General features: G+C 51.7%; 1 protein-coding gene across 1 annotated transcript; it reads left to right on the top strand.

Moving 5' to 3' along the window:
* Positions 1-1,385: 1,385 nt before the first annotated feature.
* Positions 1,386-2,419, top strand: LOC100906590 (alpha-tocopherol transfer protein). The gene has a single exon (XM_003742153.2). It carries the CDS (start codon positions 1,395-1,397, stop codon positions 2,205-2,207), a length of 813 nt encoding a protein of 270 aa, XP_003742201.1. The 5' UTR covers positions 1,386-1,394; the 3' UTR covers positions 2,208-2,419.
* Positions 2,420-20,305: the final 17,886 nt, after the last annotated feature.

Raw genomic sequence — 20,305 nt, 5'->3', positions numbered from 1 at the left:
CCGATATAGTGTTGCGATACAAGTATCGACGAAAGTGCCCGTGAGCCACAGGAGATCCGTTTCCTCCATCGATCTCTCGCTAGATGGGGAGACGACGACCGTCCATGCCTGTTTCTAACAATGAATCCGCTCCGGCTCTCTCGAAGCAAACAAGATGCCTCTCCATCTACAGAGCCTTCATCTCTAACGCACCTATTCGTCTTCCCCCTCTGTATTCTCTTGCACTGTCGCCGAGCCATGTCTTCAATTTTATAGGAAAAGCCCAGTCTTTGTTAGATCCCCATAGAATCCTCCCGTGGTATTCTCGAGTTTCCCCCATTTATCACCATTCCAGGGATTTCATTCTGGATCCTTGATAATCTGATAAACATGTCCATGTTCGGGGGGGGGGGGGGGCGGTATCACCGTTTTTGAGTTTGTTCAGCGAGAATTCTCTGAACGATGCGCCATCTACCACAGTGCAGGGAGGGAAGGACAGCACAGCGGATTCGGAAGAGACGTAGCCGGGTTGAAGCGTCGATTTGCGAACGGGGGACTCACACGGAGTGATTCACGGCGTAACCAAGAGCCAGTGTTTGATGGAGAACTGATTCATGAGCAGATCCGCGGTTGGAGACCGGTCGGACCTGACGCCGACGCAAACTCTCTCCCATGAGATGTACTCCATTCTCATGCCGGCACCGGGCGAGTCCCGCTCTGATTGTCTCATCGAATTCATGACTCTTGTCCGAGGGGGTCCGCTTACGAATCAGCACAGCGTGCTCTTCTGGAGACTTCACAAGAAATTCATCAACGTGCTCGGCGGCATCATAATGGTCGCAAGCGGAAGTCCGTCACGATCGGGTTCGATTGCGACAGCGCTGAAGATATACATCCGATTTTGACCTTCAATCGCTGGAGAACCTTCAATATGGAGAGTTTAGGGGCGATATACGTATGAATGGACATCTAAATGAACTCTACTCTCGACAGAAAGGCAACGATATCGTGAAGCTTCGAATGTCGCGAAGAGATCCGAGCTCGGGAATAAGACCTTCGAAGACAATTTCACATCGCCTTGAGTGCTTTCTTTTCCGGTGAGGCCGAGATCGTCGAGCTTTCCGGCTATGACCGGAGGACTCAATATCACCGCCGAGCGAAGAAGTCCGTGAGATAAGTGGGACCCTGACGAAGCCTCGGCGCGGAGCCGGAGTAGAGCTCCGGGGGCGAGGAGGTTGAGCTCATGTCTTGGAAATCCCGAAGCTCGATTAGCCCTCGAATCCCTCTCCCGGTTTTCGATTGAGCTTTATTGCACCATAAAAGCTTTGAGTCTAGTGATCCCTCGTGTTGTCACGTGAGAGTCACCCCTTTTCTTTGTGAGTTACACTTCGGAGTTTAACGGAGTCATTTCCGAGATGACGAGTGCAACGGCTCGACTGGGTGTTGGCGATGCTATGTCCGAGTTGCGACGAAAAATAGCGGACAAGAGGAACGAAATCGTATGTGACACGGACGAAGCCTTTCTGTTGAAGTTCTTAGACCGAAAAGAATTCGACGTCGACTCGGCGCTTGCATCTATAGTGAAGTACTACAACTTGCGTAAGGAGTTCCCCGAGAAGATTTGGCCTCGAGGTAAGGGCGTGAAATGGATGGAGCCTTTCGTGGCCCTAGAGAATTGCACCATCCTTCCGATGAAGAACCCGAAGGACAACACAAGAATCTTCATGTGGCGGAAGGGCCACTGGAATCCTGAGGAAAAGATCTTCGACCTGGCAGACTGTCTCACATGGAGTCTCTACATGACGGAATACTTCCTGTACATGCGTCGCAACGACGAAGAAGACTGCGCTGGGTGGACATACATCATGGACTTGTCAGGATTCACGGCGCGTCACATACCTCATTGTGACCTGCAGGTCGTGCGAGCTTACTCCGGAATCCTGGCAGGAGCTCTCCCGCTGAGAGTCAAAGCCATACATTTCTTGAACGTGCCGCTCGTCTTCCAGTACGCGCTTCAACTAATCAAATTCCTCTTGGGAACGAAGCTGCGGAATCGCGTTTTCGTGCACAGCTCCCGGGAAAAACTTACGTCTGAAGTTGATCCCAGTGTTTTACCGGAAGGCTATGGTGACTCCGGAATGAAGTTCAGCTCTAGGTGGATATACGAGGAGATGCTACAACTCGAGGATCAATTCGAGGAGAGGAGCTATCACGGCTTTACGAAGTGAAGTCTTCGAAGCAGACGTGCGCCACATAAATTTGGTGAGCTGTGGACTCCGCCTAATTGGGCCGAGCCACCTCGGTCCAAATGAGTGGTTGGCCCGACAAACGGAGTGGTTTTGACTAGGAAACTTCATGCGGGGATCCGGATTCTGGTCCAATTAGGCGGAGGGTCCGATTATCCGCTGGTCCCAATAAGTCAGTTCACTGGAGTCGAGCCGTACGAGGCTCGTACGCAATCTTATCTCTACCCTATTTATGAAATCTGCCCCCATACCCCGAGAGTCCTCGAGTAGATGCTCTTGCCGCGGCTGCGCAACATGCGGCGATTCAAGAATTCAATAAAAGCCATTCTGTCAACTGACCAAGTGCTGTTGTGCATTCTGTGAGCTTCGGGATCGAACAGCGTTGGGAAGCTCGTAAGCCCGGTATTCACGCATCGGGCGGTGCCGGAGCCCAGGGCTTTCCGGAGCGAAATGGCGTCGAGGCGCAGAGCCTTCATCGGGTATAATGAGAAGAAAGCTGGGAGGGGAAGAATCGGTCGTTGGCGAACACCGGAAACACATATTCTAATGAGCTTTCGACATTGAGATCCGAGTCGGAAGACGTTGACGGGGTTGCTCGCGGATAGCAAATATTGGCCCTTGCGCTCGCCTCTCCGGAGATCTCACGAGCCTCCGTCTCGGCCGCTGACAGCACTTCATTACGACCCGAGACCTAACTCGAGAGTCACAACCCCCGCTCATTCGGGGTTTGTGTGTTCGCAGCGAAACTCTCGGGTTGCGTCTGCCGATCGCCGCGCACCGCTCATTGTGAAATCGGGATGGTGCACAGAGCATCCTCTCGGAAGCGGCATCACGTGTGTATACGATTCTCCATTCATAAAGCTCAGCTCTCGCCAAGAACATATTCGCTCATCCAACGTGACGAGACGCCGAGATGTAAGAGTGGGAGCCGGCATCGCCGAGAGGGGGGACACTTTTCAAGACCCTCGAAATTGTTCAAGGCTCGAGGACGCGGTCCGGGAATCGACGGCGGCTTCCGGCCGTGCCTTCATTGCAGTGAGACTTCGCATAGGTAGAATGACGCCGAATAAGCAAATCTCGCAGCGGCACATCGAGTCAGGTGCTTGGAGCAATTCTATAGCCGGGGAACGGAGTTGGGCGTCAGCAGTCTCAGACGCCAAATCCTTCGAGGCCCGAACCCGAGCTTTGCCCGAACGCCGGCGCCGGTAAGTACGTGCGACCGGTTCAGTTCGAATAAAACCTGCTTTCTCGAGATATCCTAGCAGATAAAATACGCGACGGATGGCTGCCGCGGGGTTTCTCGCAGGCGAACCGCAATCTCCACACGGTACTTTCCCAGATCCATCTCGTGGAACGAACGAGCCCAGAGAGCAGATTCTCTGACGAGGGATTCGTAATCTTTTCTTCTGTACCGCTGAGACTTCGAGGATGCACTATTATCACGATTACTCAATCAACCGGTCGAACCGTGACCCTGACGCAAAGTTGTGCCAGTTATCACAAGCGGACTCCCAATTCGAAGAGGCGTCGGGAATGGAATCTATGGAATCGTCGGAGATGAATTCTCCTTGCATAGATAGAATGAAGGAGAAAGGAAGTCTTGGGAGACGGGCCATTGCCATGGATTGCAATCCGAAGGAGAAATTCCTTCGGAAGAGGAGAAACAGCGAAAGGGCGCTTGGAATGATGCAGCCATTCATTAAAGATGGATGAGGGCATCTCTCGATCCCAATGCTTATTTACATGATAGTTGAACTGAATGCATTCGTGATGCTCTCCAGGCGGGCACGGTGCGGCGCTCTGCGCTGATGTGTTGACCTCTCCATTCCGAATAGCTCGACTGGGCAGCGCGAATTCGATTCTGGATGGGGGTTATGCGGAGGGAAAAAAAACTGAAACTCACGAAATGTCGATATCCACGATAGCGGTTTCGGTCGCGAGGACCAGGGCGAAGCCCCGGTACTCGGATTCCCGATAAACTGTCGGTGAGAGAGGCCTCCTGATCTACTCGAGTTTTGGTCATTGGTGCCTGTGATCATTGAAGTTCCAGATTGGCTACAGCCGGCCGCCACTTTTCTTCCAGGAAATAATTTTCCTGCGAAGCTGGAGCTCACCGTCCGTATAAGATACACGAACGTACCCATGCATCCAACCTCCATGAAATTAAACAATATTTTGGTTTCACCTCCTCGCAACATAGGCTATTCTGGAGGTATCGAGCTTCCGGGAGTGTCCTCGTTCGACCCGATAGAGTTGAGTATCCTGTTTTGAATCACGTAGTGGACCTATTCTATAGGTCCGTTTGAGCGCTAATGTTCCCTCAGAGAGCGGATACGAGCATCTCGGTGCCCATCCGAGCCACCTGCGCTCGGATTTTGGAAGGAAAACTGAGATCCTCCTGAAGAAACCATGTGGGTTCATGCGCAGCTTCCGCGACGCCATAATCCCCGGGTCCGAAGAGAATTCCGGACTCCGTTTCGAAAATCTTATCGGAAGCTTGAGGATCCCCCTAGTGATGTTACTCCAGGAGTGAGCTGCCGTCCAGATGGTTTGCCCTCTGGCCTGCTCATTTCCAGAGTTCAAAAGAACAGGCACAAGGCAGCTTCGTCATTTCTTTGCTCATGAAACAGGAAGGGTTCGGGTGGCTCATGACGCCCTTTTGCTCCATGGGAGCCTTACGTCATTCAACCCTCTTTTCGATCAGACTTCAGGCAAGCAGTCCTCTGAAGAGAGTCCCAGATGATGAACAACACTCTCGAGTCTCAAGTCATGTTTCGCATCGACATCTTCGCCCTTGTGCAGGCTGAATACCTACTGAGATTCAGGAGCAGTTCTTATGATCTATGGGCAATCTAGGTGCTCCCCGCTTTGAGTTAGGAAACTCGCATTCAATATGCTTGTACGCTGCCGAGGTCGATGCCGATCCGAGGCGACATTCACCAAGGGGTAAAGCATGCGATATGTCCTTATCGGAGACATGTACCGACTTGTAACGATGAAGATAAGAGACGATGAGCGGCGGATGACCATTATCCATCGCTTCTCAATCATATGAATCTTAGCGTCGTCAATCAGGATGACGCGGCCCACATTCTGCTCGACGAGAAATGTAATGTGGGCCTGAATCGTCATTGGGACCGAGATCTTCCCAGAAGGTTTACCTTTCTTCGGAATGATGGCTGCGCCCTGCTCCCGCCCCGGGTTCCGGAGATTCGCTGTCTGTTCTCTAGCCTCTCCGTGAGACATGCACGGGACCGCACGGATTCCGAGATGCGTAGCATAATATGAGCACTAAGCGGGTGCTACCCTCGTTGAAACTTCGTAGACCTTCCCTCCAGACGGCTCCGACAAGCCTCCGCGAGCTCTTTGGGCTTCAACATAGGGCCCTAAATTAAGGCATTCTTGGACACCGGGAAATTCGGCGGGCTAATATCGACAAGGTAAGATTGACTAGACCGAGGCTCTTCTAGTATTGTAGACGTGACTCGCCGATGCAGATCTACCGGGATCATAATACTTCATCCGACGCTTATCATCTCATCCGATCCCATGCGTGTGGAAGGGGACTCTTCCCTCTATTTGGTCTGGCCATGGAAGCTCGGACGATGAGCTTTCAGAGTTTCTTGACCTGGCCCATCTATTGCTGACAACATTGTTCCACTGACTCAATTGACGAAATTCACAAATGGATCGTGAGAGACACTCTGCCGATTTGTCGTGAGCGTGAGTCCGTTCAAGAGTCAGCTGATGAGTCACAGCGTACTATTCCGGCTTCACCCGATCCGTCTCGAGCCCGACAAGAAAAGAAGTCCCTACTCACAGGAAGCGATCTCTTTCTCCTTCAGCTCGCATTAGGGGAGATGCTTCCGTGGCCGTCGCGCGATCCTTCAAAGAGCGCGAATCACTACTTGGAGCCGGAGCATGGACGGTATTCTCAGCGGAGATTTGGCGAGGAGCATTCGATGTGACATCTGTTCCGTCCCCGTTGCGAGTTTCCCCTTCTGGGTTACGGTCATCACTCGACTTGACCTCTCCCTGCCGCTAGATGACCCTGGCGCGATTTTCTGCGGGAAGCTGAACACAATTGAGTCGACGCCACTTACTCGACGTAACACGTTATACAGAAGTACTTTTCTCTTCTGGGATCAAAAACGTCGCTTCACGATTGCGATGAAGAAGACGTTTTCCTGAGACTCAGAACGAGAACATTGTTCGCTAAATGTGATTAAAGTCCAAGTGCGCGAGGATCCACTTCTCTGATCTGGTAAACTTCTGAGAAGTTCATGAGTTCCGCTTTCCAAACGTTGCTGACAAAGCATAACATTCCCTCGAGGAAAAGCCGAGTTTGGGATCTCTCCAGCTCACCGTTCGTCAATCAGGAGTGGGGTTGATTCATCCCGTCCCAACTCGATGAGATGGAACCGTGAACCGCGCAGGGAGAGACGCGTCTGCGCCCGAAAAGAAGTGCATCGACTGTCATCTTCCGCAATTCGGAGTGGGTTCTCGTACTTCGTTGATCTGCAATACAGAGAAGACGTCACATTTTCGCCGCAGACATGGAAGGCTGAATGCGAGCTAACATACGTGGACAAGAGAAGTGAGCATCATTCTAGATTGGAAAGGACCACGCTCGCGACGAGCACGATGCATCCGAGGAGAGCCGGCGCGAGTTTGTGATCGTGAACCCCCACCGATTCATTTACAGGGGGAAGAGAATGCTGGTCATCGATCGCTGAGTTTCCTACCCATTGAACGAAGAACAATGTAATCGGTCATGCGTTGAGCGTTTCGATGACGTCTCCGAAGCTTCCATTCGCTCGAAAGTTTCTCGCTCCGACTTTCTTAGCCGAAGAGCTCTCCCCGATTCCCTATTGTACCGCTGCGTGAATTTGCTGCTGCGCGCAGAGCGCGCGTTCGGTCGGTCGGTCTGCACTCACTGACCACTATTTTGACGTCACCGGTGACCATGTCAAGTGTAGCGGACCTTCGGTGTATTCTTCCGCTGCATCGCATTAGTCCCACCTGGAAGTGAAAAACGTCGCAAAAAATGAAGCGAGGTTACCTCACACTTTGCAGCTTCCACTTCGAGATATGGCGACATCCCGGCCGATGCTGAAGACGACTCAAACTGGACTGACGAAGTGTTGAATTCAAGGTATTTTATGTCAGTCATCATTGTGAATGTGAAAATACATGGGCTTCTCACGGATGTTTAAACGACGTCAGTAGACAGCCACCGTCGAAACCCTCATCCGCGATCAGCTCTTCGATCACGGCAACTCGGGCAGGCTCGACATCGGTCGAGTGCGGCTCTCTGTTGAGTGACCTATGGAATTCGAGAAGCACGGTGAGTTATGTCTATCGCCTCACAATGCATTCATGGTTAGCGCGTCGGATTCACCACGATTCGTCTAGGTAGCATGAAACGATCATTCATTCCGTTTTCCCACGCTTAATTCGGAGCGGGGCAAGGCGCCTGTTGCTGTCTGAAAAGCGGTCGAATATTCGGTCCGGTACAACGAGTTCACTCATCTCAGCCTACACGCCAGCATCCAGGCATGACTCCCAGAAGACAACATCGAAAACGCGGGAGGAACACAGGTAGAAGAATAAGTGGACCACATATTAAAGGCTGCTGCACTTGAAAGTGCCGCCTCCAGATGGTGACCACAGCTTGGAGCGGACGGGATTCTCTTCCCATTCGGGGCAACCTTACGCTGGAGACAGCCCGAGAATGAGCAGAAATGCGCCTGAATTCTAGATAGACTAGATAGGATCACTCGGCGACCGGCCTCGCTGTACCTCTTCTGGATTGTTTATGATCTCCGCGATCCTGGGATAGCGCAGAGAATCCGCTCGGTCGGAGCTTCCAAATCTAGCGGGGGACTCGCTCAAACTCTTAGAAATCCTCGAGATTGTCGAGGTGCATTTGGAAGGAAGCATTTGGCACTATTGATGGTCTTGGCAACTCCCCATTCGGGAAGTACAGATAAGCTCGGACGAGAAGGTTCTTCTCCTAGCTATGGTTCCCGGCAACTCCAAGTTCCTCGACGCTCACCGGTCACTGCGTGGACGATGCGAGACCCCGGGGCCCCGGAGAAACGCCTCTGAGGCGAAATATGATCAGTCTTGGAGACGAGTCGTGTTGGAATGAGGACAGACGCTTCCTTTCCTACTCTGTCGGCACTTCTCGGTTCGGACCTCGCGCAAGGAGACGGCACGACCCTCTTCGGATTAATTGGAGGAGGACTTGCTTCCGCCAGCCCTTATACAAAGTGTTACGCAGAAAACTTGAGCTCGAATGTCCGCATTCCGACCGAATCAGATATTTTCATCGTTCCCGATTCCTCGTTCAATAGAACGGCTTCCGCAACGGTGGGGACCTCGTGTTGGCAAAAGAAGTCGGATTCCCTCGGCTAAAAGATCGGCAGGAACATCATGGAATTCGCCCAGAAGGCTATGGGAATACATGCCTGGCCTCAGAAGAGAACTCAAAAGTCAATTGTAGAACCGAGTCGCATCGTAACGGTTCTGAAACAGGCGTCTCCGAGAGCAAGCCCGATCGTCCATATGGTCATCGCAGCTCGTGTCTTTGACCGTTAAACGATCATGCTTCGCCCATGACTACTGCTATTGGAGATGAACGAGCATCAGATGGTTGTGCGAGCGAAGGCAGCACGTCCATTCAATAGCAGCGCTCGGCCAGCGACATCTGCCATTACATAAGTGAGCAGAGCCATCGTTCGAAAACATGAATCGGCAACGAAACGGGATTCTGTGGTTCCGTGGTCACGCTGCTCCCCAAATCAGCTGCTGTCCACGGGAACGATCCGTAAGGAGTCCTCAGATTCATTATTCTCTCGGAGCGACGTGACGGTCAGAGAGATGTCCGATGGCATTTTTGAGGCTCTCTGGAAGGGAAGATCGAAAGATGGAAGAGCTCTCCCAGAATTGAGTGATTTCCCGAACCTCAATAGACGCCTGTGAGTTACGACACTGTCAGTCTTCTCGTGCTGGCCTGCGTTAAGCGTAAGAGCGAGGAGGTGTTCCGGCCGTCTGGTGTCTCACCTGTTGTTCCATCCGTTCTCCAACGGCTCCCAAACGGAACCCTTCTTTCCTGCGATTGTAATAGTGTGGTGACTGAGCAGCGCCCCCTATGAGCGAACGGACCGGAGCGTCGTGAGGAATCATTCAGACCGCGCACCGCACTTGTCGCGAGTGGTCTGTAACGGATAAAGCCGTGGAATTGCCATTTGTTCTCACATTAAGTACAGGAACGGATGAAGTGTCACCGTTGGATTAATTGAGCTCTGTTTCTAGAACATTGTTTGTGGCTTGAAGCCCCGAGTAGACCTGATCGTGATTGTTTGAGCTGAACTGATACGCATCCACTGGATTACCAAATAATTTAGTGAACATCTATCTGTGCCGAAGAGGTGAGTTGCATTCTGCTATCGGAGACGCGGGCGAGTATTCGCGAACCCCGCGGAAAGCCGTCGGAGGGGGCCGCGCAGGATCCCTAGCGGAGAGCGGGCGAGCGTAGAGCTTTGGGGTCGAGATTCCGGGAGGGCAACCTTCTCCTACGCCTCACCGTTGCAAGGCGAAGGGCTGAAGACACTAAGGTTCAGAGTTCGCTGAGCGTGGGCTCTTCAGCCATCCCAGCCTACGCTCGGTGGATCAAACTATGGGACAGAATGCAGAAACGGCAGAAAGTCCCGGGAAGGAATCTCATAGTCGATTTTGATGGCGGCGCTACAACATCGAGCTCCACTGAATGGTGAGACTCAAGTCTCTTTGTATCCAGCGGGGTTTCGTTCCCTCATATGAGCCGAAACGGAAGATACCGCGTTCACTCGAGATGTCCAGAATCGTGGACCGGGTTCTCCACGCATCGTCCCCGTGATGAGGAGCGCGATGCTCGTCGTTTCTGGGAATCAGGAAGAAAATTGATGACTCCACGATGGCATCGGGAGCAAGTGCATTCCTCTTATGGGCGCTCGCGAGAGACAGAGTAGTGTTGCACTGTTCAAACCTCGGCTATCCCCGGGAGCTCAGAGAGCACTGACTTTGAACTAGCTTCACAAAGTACCCTGAGGTCTTCGGGGCTTCATTCGACTTCTCTCTGTGAGAACACTCTAGTATCGTTGTTCACGTGAGAGGAGTACATGACCTTATTGAATCTCAATCATTCCTTCGCCTTGAAGGAGGCTATCGACATCGTACCAAATACTTCTCTTGGTCAAGCTCGACGTACTCTGCTCAGCCCGTTCCGAACTTCGAATTCCCACGTGTGTTCCGCTCCCAGGGATTCTCAGGGGACTTACTCCAGTAGTCCAGATCAGAAGATTTCCACCGTTTCGGGTGCCGCTAGTCCCGAAAGGATATGGAGCAGATAATACACCTCCTGCCTTTCGGAGCCGACTCCTCAGAACGCGACCGCGGCTTTAATTGGCCCTTTCCCGACGTCGAAATTCAAGCGCTCCGAAATTTTCTGTGGAGCTCTCGTTTCTCAAACAATTACGGGAGGGGAGAAAGTCACACGGAACTCACTATGCGAAAAAAAGCCGGGAGGCAAATAACAAATCCTATTGAGCTCTGGCTGCTCACAGATTCCTGTAAGTAATCGAAGGAAGCCTCCGTGATTTCCTCTGTAATTCCGGGAAGGGCATCCAGAGTTTCAACTATTGAGACATTCAGGAATTCTTTGTCTCGTATGAAAGTCACTTTGCGATGATAGTTTCGGAGGTCTGAAAACTCAAAAACGGGGCCATGGAACGAAAATTATCCCGAAGACTCGCATTCGGACCATGCTACTGGAATGGGGAGACCGAGCAATCCTGGCAATGGTGTTCTATTCAACCAGATCTCCCTTGTTACCAATGGATTACCGACATGATAATATCATCAGACAGTTCCAGGTCTCAAGCAGTGTGCTTTGCTCAGCGTCAAAAGATACCCTTAATCGCGAAAATGATCGAATTCCCGAGGCGGCGAGGTGCTGGTGCCGTATGCCAAGGCCACGCCTTGATATTCATCGCGGGAGTTTTTCTCTGATAATCTGATGGATTGAAGGTCGAACGTCTGAGCGTACGTTCTGAGCTACGAGCGTACATTCGTAGAATCCGAGACTCACGACTTGCATTCTTCTCCATCGAGGAGGACGTATTTTAGGAGTGCCCTCTTCGAATAAAGAGAGTTCGTTCGAGTCCGAGGCATGGCGGTAGTGTCTCCATGATACGTCCCTCAAGAGCCTGCGGCGCTCGAGCAATAGTTGAAGAACCCGATTCTCAGTCCCACGATCTACCTGAAGACACCGAATCATGGATTTGATTCGATGAATGACGATTCAGAAGGGAAAATCGTTGGGTGCCTGCGATGTTGCGGATTCGTCACCCCTGGTAGATTTGTCAGGATCACGACGCCGTCGGATTCCGGGAGCTAATTCTTTTGAATGTCGTGAAGAAATTTCGGACTCTTGCTCCGGTGTAGGGCCATTCTTCTCCGTCGGCAAGACAGGATGCAGGTTTCGGTCCGTCTTCGGCAGCATCGAAAAATGAACGTCGACTGCCGATCGTTGATGACGACAGAGTCAAAGGGCGTTTTCGCCGTGCCCACCTCGAGAACAAACATTGAAACATGCATCGCCCCTCGGTCGTCTGTATTCTGGTTCAGAATTTCCGTTGGTTTCGACCCGGCTCTTCGCAGCATCTACGTAAAACAGAGATCGATCGTTCCGGGCGGTTTTTCGATCAGCTTCGAAAAAGACATGGAACGTACGAATTTGATGAAAGCGTCACCCTATTGCAGACGACAGACGAAGGAATGAAGATGATTGAACGGCGAGCCGCTTGTGCCGGGCGGAATATATTTTCTAAGTCCGAGTCGCCGAAGATATAACGCTTATCTCCGGAATGATCCCGTCCAGAGAACTTTCGCGGTTTGTAGGCAACAGAGACAATACAACAGGCTGCGCTGTTTCGCGTCGCATTCGGGTCAACAATTTCTGTTTCCGATTCTGTTTTCTGTTGTTGTGTACTACGTGGGCCGACTCCGTAGCAGCGACCGAAGTGCAGCTAAACAATTGGATATATTTACTTCCATGAGATCGCTCCGTAAGGGGTCGGCGGATAATTGGAAAGACGCCCGATTGGAACACCGTTCGGCGAGAGTCAAAAAAGCATACCGCGTATCACAGCCAGTTAGTCAGACAGACAAACGGGCGCACGAAAATACTGTCGGACGACTTGTGTGAGCCAGCCGGCCAGCTTGTCAGTCACTTGTCCGCCACACCCCACCCGGTCCACGAATATATCGGACGGCGTCGTCTATCGCTGTTTGCTTGCTCTATCGATTTCTCGCTCCTTGGACCCCCTCCTCTTCCATGCCCTTGCTGGTTCTGGGAGGTCTGGGGAAAAGCAAAAAAGTACGTCAAACAAATCACTTCTGGCCAAAGGTCTTCTCCGAACACACGCACTTAATGCGAACACGACATAACATAGTCGAAATCAAGGGACTGTTCCGACCCGAGGCAGCCCGCTCTTGGGTCGCCTCGATGGCTCGGCAAACATTGATAGTGGCCGAGGCAAAAAAATGGGAACACCCGAAAGCCAAGGAATATAGCTCGATGGGAGGTCGAATATGACTCGAGAGGGACCGATTGCGACAAGTATCGACCTGAATTTTGGGGAGTGTGGCGGTAGACAGTCGAGGCCTTGGGTCCCGATAGAGACAATGCGCCCAGCTAGGTGATGTCGGGACTGGCAACCCCGACGACGCGACGTTACAGCCTTACACCTACCCGCGCCTGGTGTTCAAATTACGAGTCATAGTGCAACACGCTCCTCGTTCTTGAGCGTTCCTCGCCAGTTTGCTCGTACCCCCGAATATTTCCCGTGGGGCAACTTCATCCACATTTGACGATTCGATGCGCAGTAAGCTTCACTTCCATATGACTTTCTGGCTCTCGCTGGAAATCTTGTAGCCAGGAAAATGTCCATAATGGTCGGGATGGTACTGGTAAATCGGAGCATCTCCGCAGTGCGAGCGCCGAGTTCTCTGCCAGTTTCCCAAAAACTCGATTCTTTCCATACAACAGAAATTTACACGAATAGCATCGTGTGCTTACCAGCAGTCCCAGAGATGCGTGTTCACAATGGAGTGAGGAAGCTTCGCGTGTGGAGCCGATTTCCACCGTCATATATTTGAGCGGCCAGGAATAGCCGGTAGGGAAACAAAAACGAGCTGAATTCAGCTGAACTGCTTTCGACTAAATGAATCGTCCCTTTGTTAGCTGCGGGATAGGGGAAACTTTCGTCCAGACAAGAGCGGGAGGTGGTAGAGATGAGCCCACAGCTTTCCAGGAGAAAAGCTCCCAGAGTCTCAGTAGGGAGCGTCACCCCCATCCGAGTTGAACTCGGGGAATTCAGTTTTGTTACCTCTTGCTGACCTGAGTCCTTCCTCTGCGAACTTCGTGATCCTCGAGTCGCACCTGCGAGGTGCTCCCCGCTCCTCAGGATATAGATTCGGCGAGGGATTTCGAAATCTGAATCATCTAACAGGTGCAAGATAATCACGGATGAAGACAGTACCTTCAGACGTGTGGCGGTTCTCCCGGGCACAACGGAAGTACGCGCGATTCCGAGCGTGGGCTCATTGTTCTTGTGAGACTACAGAAAATGATCGTCTTCCAATCGCGCCCGCTTGCGACTCGTTCGACATACATAATTGGCGGAACGCTAATGAGAAAAACGCCGAACAGCCAATAGACGCGGAAGCGGTCGAACAAGCTCGCCGCATGGGCTCGCGAGAAAAAATCAGCCATCCCTTCGGATACGATACGACGAATGATCAGTATCATAAAGGCCGAGTCCCGAAACGGAGCCGGATCCTGATGCCGGGTCGGCGCGCCGCGTGAGGGACTTCAGATTGATCAGTCTGACGTGACTTGCCCTCCTCGTCTGTCTGGCGATATCCCTCACCAGCTCGCGCCGGCGTACTCGCGTTCCCGAGGATCAAGAAATTATCGGCAACCTCCGTCTCCGTCTCTTCCCTCGAGGTCCTCGAGAAAGAGGGTTCCCGCCGTTCCGAAGTCACCCGGAACGTTACGGACTCTGCACAGGGAAAAAACCTCGCGGATTTGGCCGACTCTGTTCCCACCGTGGGTCATGGGAGTGGCTGTAAAAAGGGTCCTGGGAGACGGTTTTCACGTGAAAAAAAGAATCTTAGGCGTCAAAACAAGCCAGAAAAAAAACTTTCGACTTGGTGGGTGCTTGAGAGCTCACGTAATTATAATTCAACAGCGAGGAACGTAGAGATTGTCGCGGGAAAAAGTCAAGGGCCCTTGGAGCGAGAGTCTCGCAGACCGCAGACCTTTCCTCGCGCGGACTCTCAGTCCATAAGAAACCGAGCGAATCAGCACATGATATGGCCATTTGACTTGATCGGCTTGCCAGGATCTCGTCTGACTCTGCAATTTCCGATCCTTCGATTCCTATAGTGTCTCGAGAGATGTCTATCATTCGTTTACTCCATCGGTCGAGGGACGAAAGCTCGTTTCCGTCTCTCCCATCTGTCCGCTCATTGTGATGATGAGTCGCCTAGGATCATGCTCCGAAGGAGAAGCGCAATGAACTCCAGAAAAGCGGCCACTTGTCGCGTCATGCATCTTTCCATCCATTCAATCGTTTGTTCTCCTCTAGTTGCGACTTCTGTCGCTGCTGTCGCGATTGTGGTTGCTGGCAACGCCGGCGGCTGCATCCGCGTGATCGTTCGTAGTGTTGGTGGCCTACTCTGGGAATCTAAAGCCGCGGAGCCATGTCTCAGAAGAAAAGCATGAGAGCAACAACGCGACCGATAGCAAACGTGGCGTCAACGTCAACAACAAAAGCATGGCCAGGAGCCGCAAAGTCACTCGCGTCTATTTCCCGACGGATTCGTCGACATCGCGGCGAGAGCCCGCTCGAGTCGTCTGGAATGTAGTCTGTGCTCTTCAATCAGCCGTGGGATTACAGCAGCTGCGAGCTGTGAAAATTCCGCTCTATAATCACACACTAAATGCTACCTGATCCCTTTTGGTCCGATGATCCTCTATCTTTGCGTGCGTAACACGTATGGGTGCCGAAGAGTAGTAGAAGTATCCGTCCACGTCACCGCGTATAAATTGGATCTTGACAGATTTTTGAGTGTTTTCAACTCCTTCCGTGGAGCAAATGAGGAACAGGAGGCGACTGCCGCGAGTATCGCACGCGCGAAAGAAGCACGCGTCCATTTAATTTATGTGGAGCACCGACAGCGCAGTGCCGTGATCACGGATATCGCACTCATCACGGCGACCCGATTTGCATAAACTGAAGTGAACTGTCATGACGTAATGCTCCCAGCAGGGGAGAGCCAGCGACTGATTGCCCCCGTTCTCAGTATACAGATCTGCAACAAGAGCTCGCGCTCAATGAGTCCGAGTTCGCGAGGGCCTAGCCTCTCCCAGGTCGAAGACCATGCTCAGACTTTTTTGATTCGAAGAGTCATGGCGACGGTTTCACCTTCGGCGAGGAAAAAGAGAAGAGGAGCGAAACAGATCTTACCGGCCGTCCTCACGATTGGACGAATACTTTATTCTGAAATCGTCCCCGGATTTTCTTCCAAGGCGGGGATCGCTTTGGGCGGCCGTGGAAAATACTGGGAAATCGAGTCACGCTCATCAGCCAATGGTTCGGGTCTCGATACCGATTACCGGCCCGTTGAGAGGCTCACATCAAGGCTTTCGGGAAATTCGGTCGGCTACTCTTTTCATGATGGAGCCGCTGTGAGAGAATAAATCCCCGATCGCGTGAGGTCAAAGCTCGTGCAAGCTCCAATGTAGGCGGGACCGCCGTCACAGTGTGAGGGGAAGCGCGGAGAATGGATGGCGGATACTGCGATCTTCCTTAGCCGGGAGAGTCTGGACATGGGACTGCTGAGAGTTCATGAGGAGACGCTGTGCTCTTACAACGCAAATCCTTGTTCTGGTGATGGGCAGCTAGGCAAATGGATGTGACGGATTCAAGACAAATCAACTCGGCTCTTCTTTCCTGGCGTAACTTTTTTCCTTCCCTTCAGTCCCGTTTTGGGGCTCGCTGAATCGGAGAATGCAATCCCATCAGAAGATTATTACAGAACCTCATGACTCGATCCGCGGAAAACTCCGAGAGGCTGATTCTGCTCGGTGACTGACTGAGGGACGGCGAGTTGGTGAAGAGGGACTGACGCATGATGCTACCTACTCAGCGAACATGGCTCTTTTCCCACGGCAACTCTCGCTTCGGGTTATGCAAGCACATAATTATCCACTGCTCATCGCTCTATTGCCTCGAAATATTCTGCTCGGTATTTTTGTGATTGGAGAGTCCGTAGGACAAATAGAGGACTAAGGTGGTGAGATTTCGGAGAAATATTACGTCTTCAGAAATATCAAGACTTATTCTGTAGACATTCATAAGAACTTGGTTGGTATCTCTGCGGGCTGCATTGGGTCCGTGGAAGGCTGTCCGTTTGCCGTTCGAGCTTCGGTAACTCGTTGCAAAAGACGTAGCTATCTAATGAGAGAAAGATTCTAATTTTATCGTGAACAGCTGCAGCTGACCATCCAAGAAAAAGCGACCACGGAGAATTTGCGCGATAAAAAAAACAACACGATGGGTCATTATTTTGATTGGCGTATTTTCTGCATTTTTTCTCCTCGTCGCTAGTCTTCATATCTGTTGGGCCATAGGAGACTTCGGAAGATGTGGTCAACGGGCTGAGCAGCTCCGTCCCGGGCCCATCCTCCGTCGACTCTTGCAGCAGCGCTCAAGTTTTCCTGTGTATTTCTATACGGGAATGGTTCCCGACTCGAGTTCGATAGCGAATCTTCCGATAGCGAGGATCGAGCGAAAATGCTCTAGGACCAGTTGCCCTCACCACCGGGAAGACGGTCATGGAAAGCTGATGGGGAGCAATTCACCCACTTTCGTTGCTCCCTACGCCGATGATTATGAACCTGTCGTCCGGGAGCGCGAGCAATTTAAGATCGTGTCTCGTTATCGTTTCAGTCTCGCGCGCACCCCGGAATTCAAGTTCCGGGATTTCTCCGCTCTCTTCCGTCCATTTTTGCGTGGTTTCTCCTGGACTCAGGCTCGAAATCATCAAAATCTACGAGAACACACCACCATTGGTGTTTATCAGGGAATGGCCCCGGAGCGCTCTTCTCGTCGCGAGTGGTGCGGCACGATAATCATTTCTCTTGTCATTGAGAACTTTTCTCCGCAGTTTTCGTTCACGACTGCTTGTAGGGAACATGAGCAGAAGCGTGCGATTGAGTGGGCAGCGTTGAGCTTTTCGCTCCGCGGATGAACCATGACAAATCTATCGCGACATCTGATCCTCTCAGTCTCATCGCTATGTCGATGCATTTCGCTTCGGGGAGAACTCAGCTGATTTTTCTTCGACCGAGCGGACTCATAAACAGTTTGGCTGACGGATCAGACCCTTTGGTGTCTCTTCGTTGTCGATCTGTGAATCAGAGTATCTATAGAAACGGCTACTCGCAAACGGTTCCTCTACCTCGCGTCGTGGGTTCCTCGATCACCAGCACCATTCTCTTTGCCGTCTAGAGCGACACCATGTTATTTCCGGATCGCATCTTATTCCGAATGAGATTCCCCCAACTATGTACGACGGTCCATTAGTCCTGTTTCCTGATTGATCGCTCATCACGAGAACTTGAGTATCGGCGCCGCTTCAGTGCGGAATCGGCTGTCCTGCGCCAAGTTTGCTCCGACCTAGTCGCCAAGTCTTGCCGAAGGCTCGGCTCGATTCCTATTCCGGATCCAGAGAATGATCGTGACCACATCGTGTATGGTGGGCGGTAAGGTCGTTTTGGTTCAATGTCTGTGCCTTGTGTGTGCCTGCGGCCGTTGCGGTAGTGAAATCCATGCTCCATATCTGCCGAGCATTGTTTAGCCGAGAGCGGGTAACGGTATTGTCTTCGTGCGCCTGCTTTCTTCGCTTCGCGTCCAGATGGCTCATTCTGCGAGTGAGCATTTCGCCGAGTCGTACAGTTTCCCCAGAATCGGTGGCTGCTAGGCTTCCAGAGCTCGGCTGTACGCTTCGGAACCGGCCCGCGTCATGATGGCGGGTCTCAAGCGAAACTTTGAGTGAGTTGTTGACGGATCAAATGACTCGACTCGCGGAACGATTGACAGATTGGGAAATTCGATGGCTGTCACAGTGGGCAGAGCTTCATGTTACCGCGGAAGCGCTGAAAATGTTTACACGGTCGACTTCGTCATTGCCATCGATGTTTGACGTCCATCAGGACGGGAAGAATTGAGTTCGCGTCGCAGCTCAATCTGAATTCCTCGCGAAGACTTCGTCGCTGACAGGGTACAAACGACTCGGGGGAGGAGGGAACCCGCGGCTCAAGGGTTGACCCGAAGGTCCCGGGTGATGATAATTGTCGTTCACAGATGTCTCAGTGCTTCGGTCGGCCATCTCGAGAAGTCGAGTGGTCAGCTCTGATTGTTCACTGAGGTCCGGAGTACTGGTATCGGTCAAGGAAACTTAAATAATCGAGACAGAACTCTTTCTACCTTCCTTCGCACACGACTAAAATTTTTTTCCCAAATTTCAGTGCCACCCAGAACGATGATTTGCTGTCGGGCCTCCGGTGAGTATTCAGAATCATTTACATTCATTCTCCCCGTCATTCAGTCGCTTCGACAGTAAGTCATTCATCCATCCATTTTCCGTTCGAAAACGAGTCAAAATTTCTCTCAGGCTGATTTTTTTTTTCGGAGTGGGGGGGAAGGAAATGCCGTCTTCAGCCTGCGGCGCCTGCTCAAAAATGAGCTGCCTTGAGCGAAACATGAAGTCCTTCAGCCGCTCAGAAACCTCTGAGAAGTCATCGCGTTCATTATTCGAAGGATCCTCTCCAATAAGATCCGTTGACCACGGACGGTGTCCTGGCCTTTGTCATTGAGTCCGAATCGACAAGACTGCATGCATTGATACAGATGTACATCTATGGGCACTGAATGAATTCGGGGCATATCGCTCCGATCATCGCTCAAGTCATCTTTCCGAATTCGACAGCTCGAATCGAAGAAAATGCGCTCCTAGATTCCGAACCGCATCGGCACCGAATCGACGAATTCACGAAAGTCTCACGGTTCAATTTATTCAGATGGGAAGCTCCGTTGTGATTCCTCGACACATCGCATCGACATCGTCCTACCGCAGAGCGCGACCAAATCGATGCGATCATCGCAGGGACGATCGCTCGCTAGAAATCCCACGGCGCGGTTTCGACCCTCGCAGGACGAAAATTGCGATTTCACCGCTCTTGATCGAAGTACGCGAGGGATATCGAGTACTCTCGGCAGGAATGAAGACCGGAGCCATTTACGAAGAAGTACTGGTTGGTCTCTTCCGTAGACGTGATTCGAAGGACTCGCCCACACCGCTTGTGTCTTCCGTCGTGGATAGGAACTCCGGAATCTTCTAGTGACTTGGCTTGTTCTTCTGTTTTCTGTCGAGATATCAATTGAATATCGCCTCGGAAAACCGAGACAAGCAGCAGAAAAGAATCCTGCATTCGGATGGAAATCCTTGGCGTCCGGATCTTGTCATTGGCTCTCGCTGACTGACTCTTACAATTTTTGATGTGAGCTTGAAAAAGCTAAACGTGGAGTCGTCACGTCAAAAGAAAAATCGAATTATTCGTTCCTTGAGCATTGAACTTGTCACCGAACCTTGTTCGTGGCTGCAATGTCGGGTACCTTCTCGATTCAGAGACAAAGCTAACAAAAAAACATCCCTCGGAGCTGAGGGCCGGAATGCGCAAAAGAATCCGCGGCAGGTAATATCTCTGCCTCCACGCGAATCAGAGTTGTCTTGGAATTGCAAATTTTCCTCTTTCCGGTCGTTGCTCGACTTTAGGGAGGCCAGCCTTCATATTGTGATGTTTCCAATGAAGCCAGGCTACCGAACCCGGTGCACGATTCAAGTGAATGTGTCTGCGTGGCATTCGTAGCCTCGAGCGTCTCAGTGAGGAAGCTGACGTCCTC

The sequence above is a fragment of the Galendromus occidentalis genome, unplaced genomic scaffold (assembly GCF_000255335.2).
Source record: "Galendromus occidentalis unplaced genomic scaffold, Mocc_1.1 scf7180000077293, whole genome shotgun sequence".
In the NCBI taxonomy this organism is placed as follows: domain Eukaryota; kingdom Metazoa; phylum Arthropoda; class Arachnida; order Mesostigmata; family Phytoseiidae; genus Galendromus; species Galendromus occidentalis.
Note: the sequence above shows the minus strand (reverse complement) of the source record. Positions and strands in the feature narration are given on the sequence as shown.

Excerpts from the sequence above, each read along its gene's own strand:
- LOC100906590 (XM_003742153.2), top strand. The coding sequence starts at position 1,395 with ATGACGAGTGCAACGGCTCGACTGGGTGTTGGCGATGCTATGTCCGAG.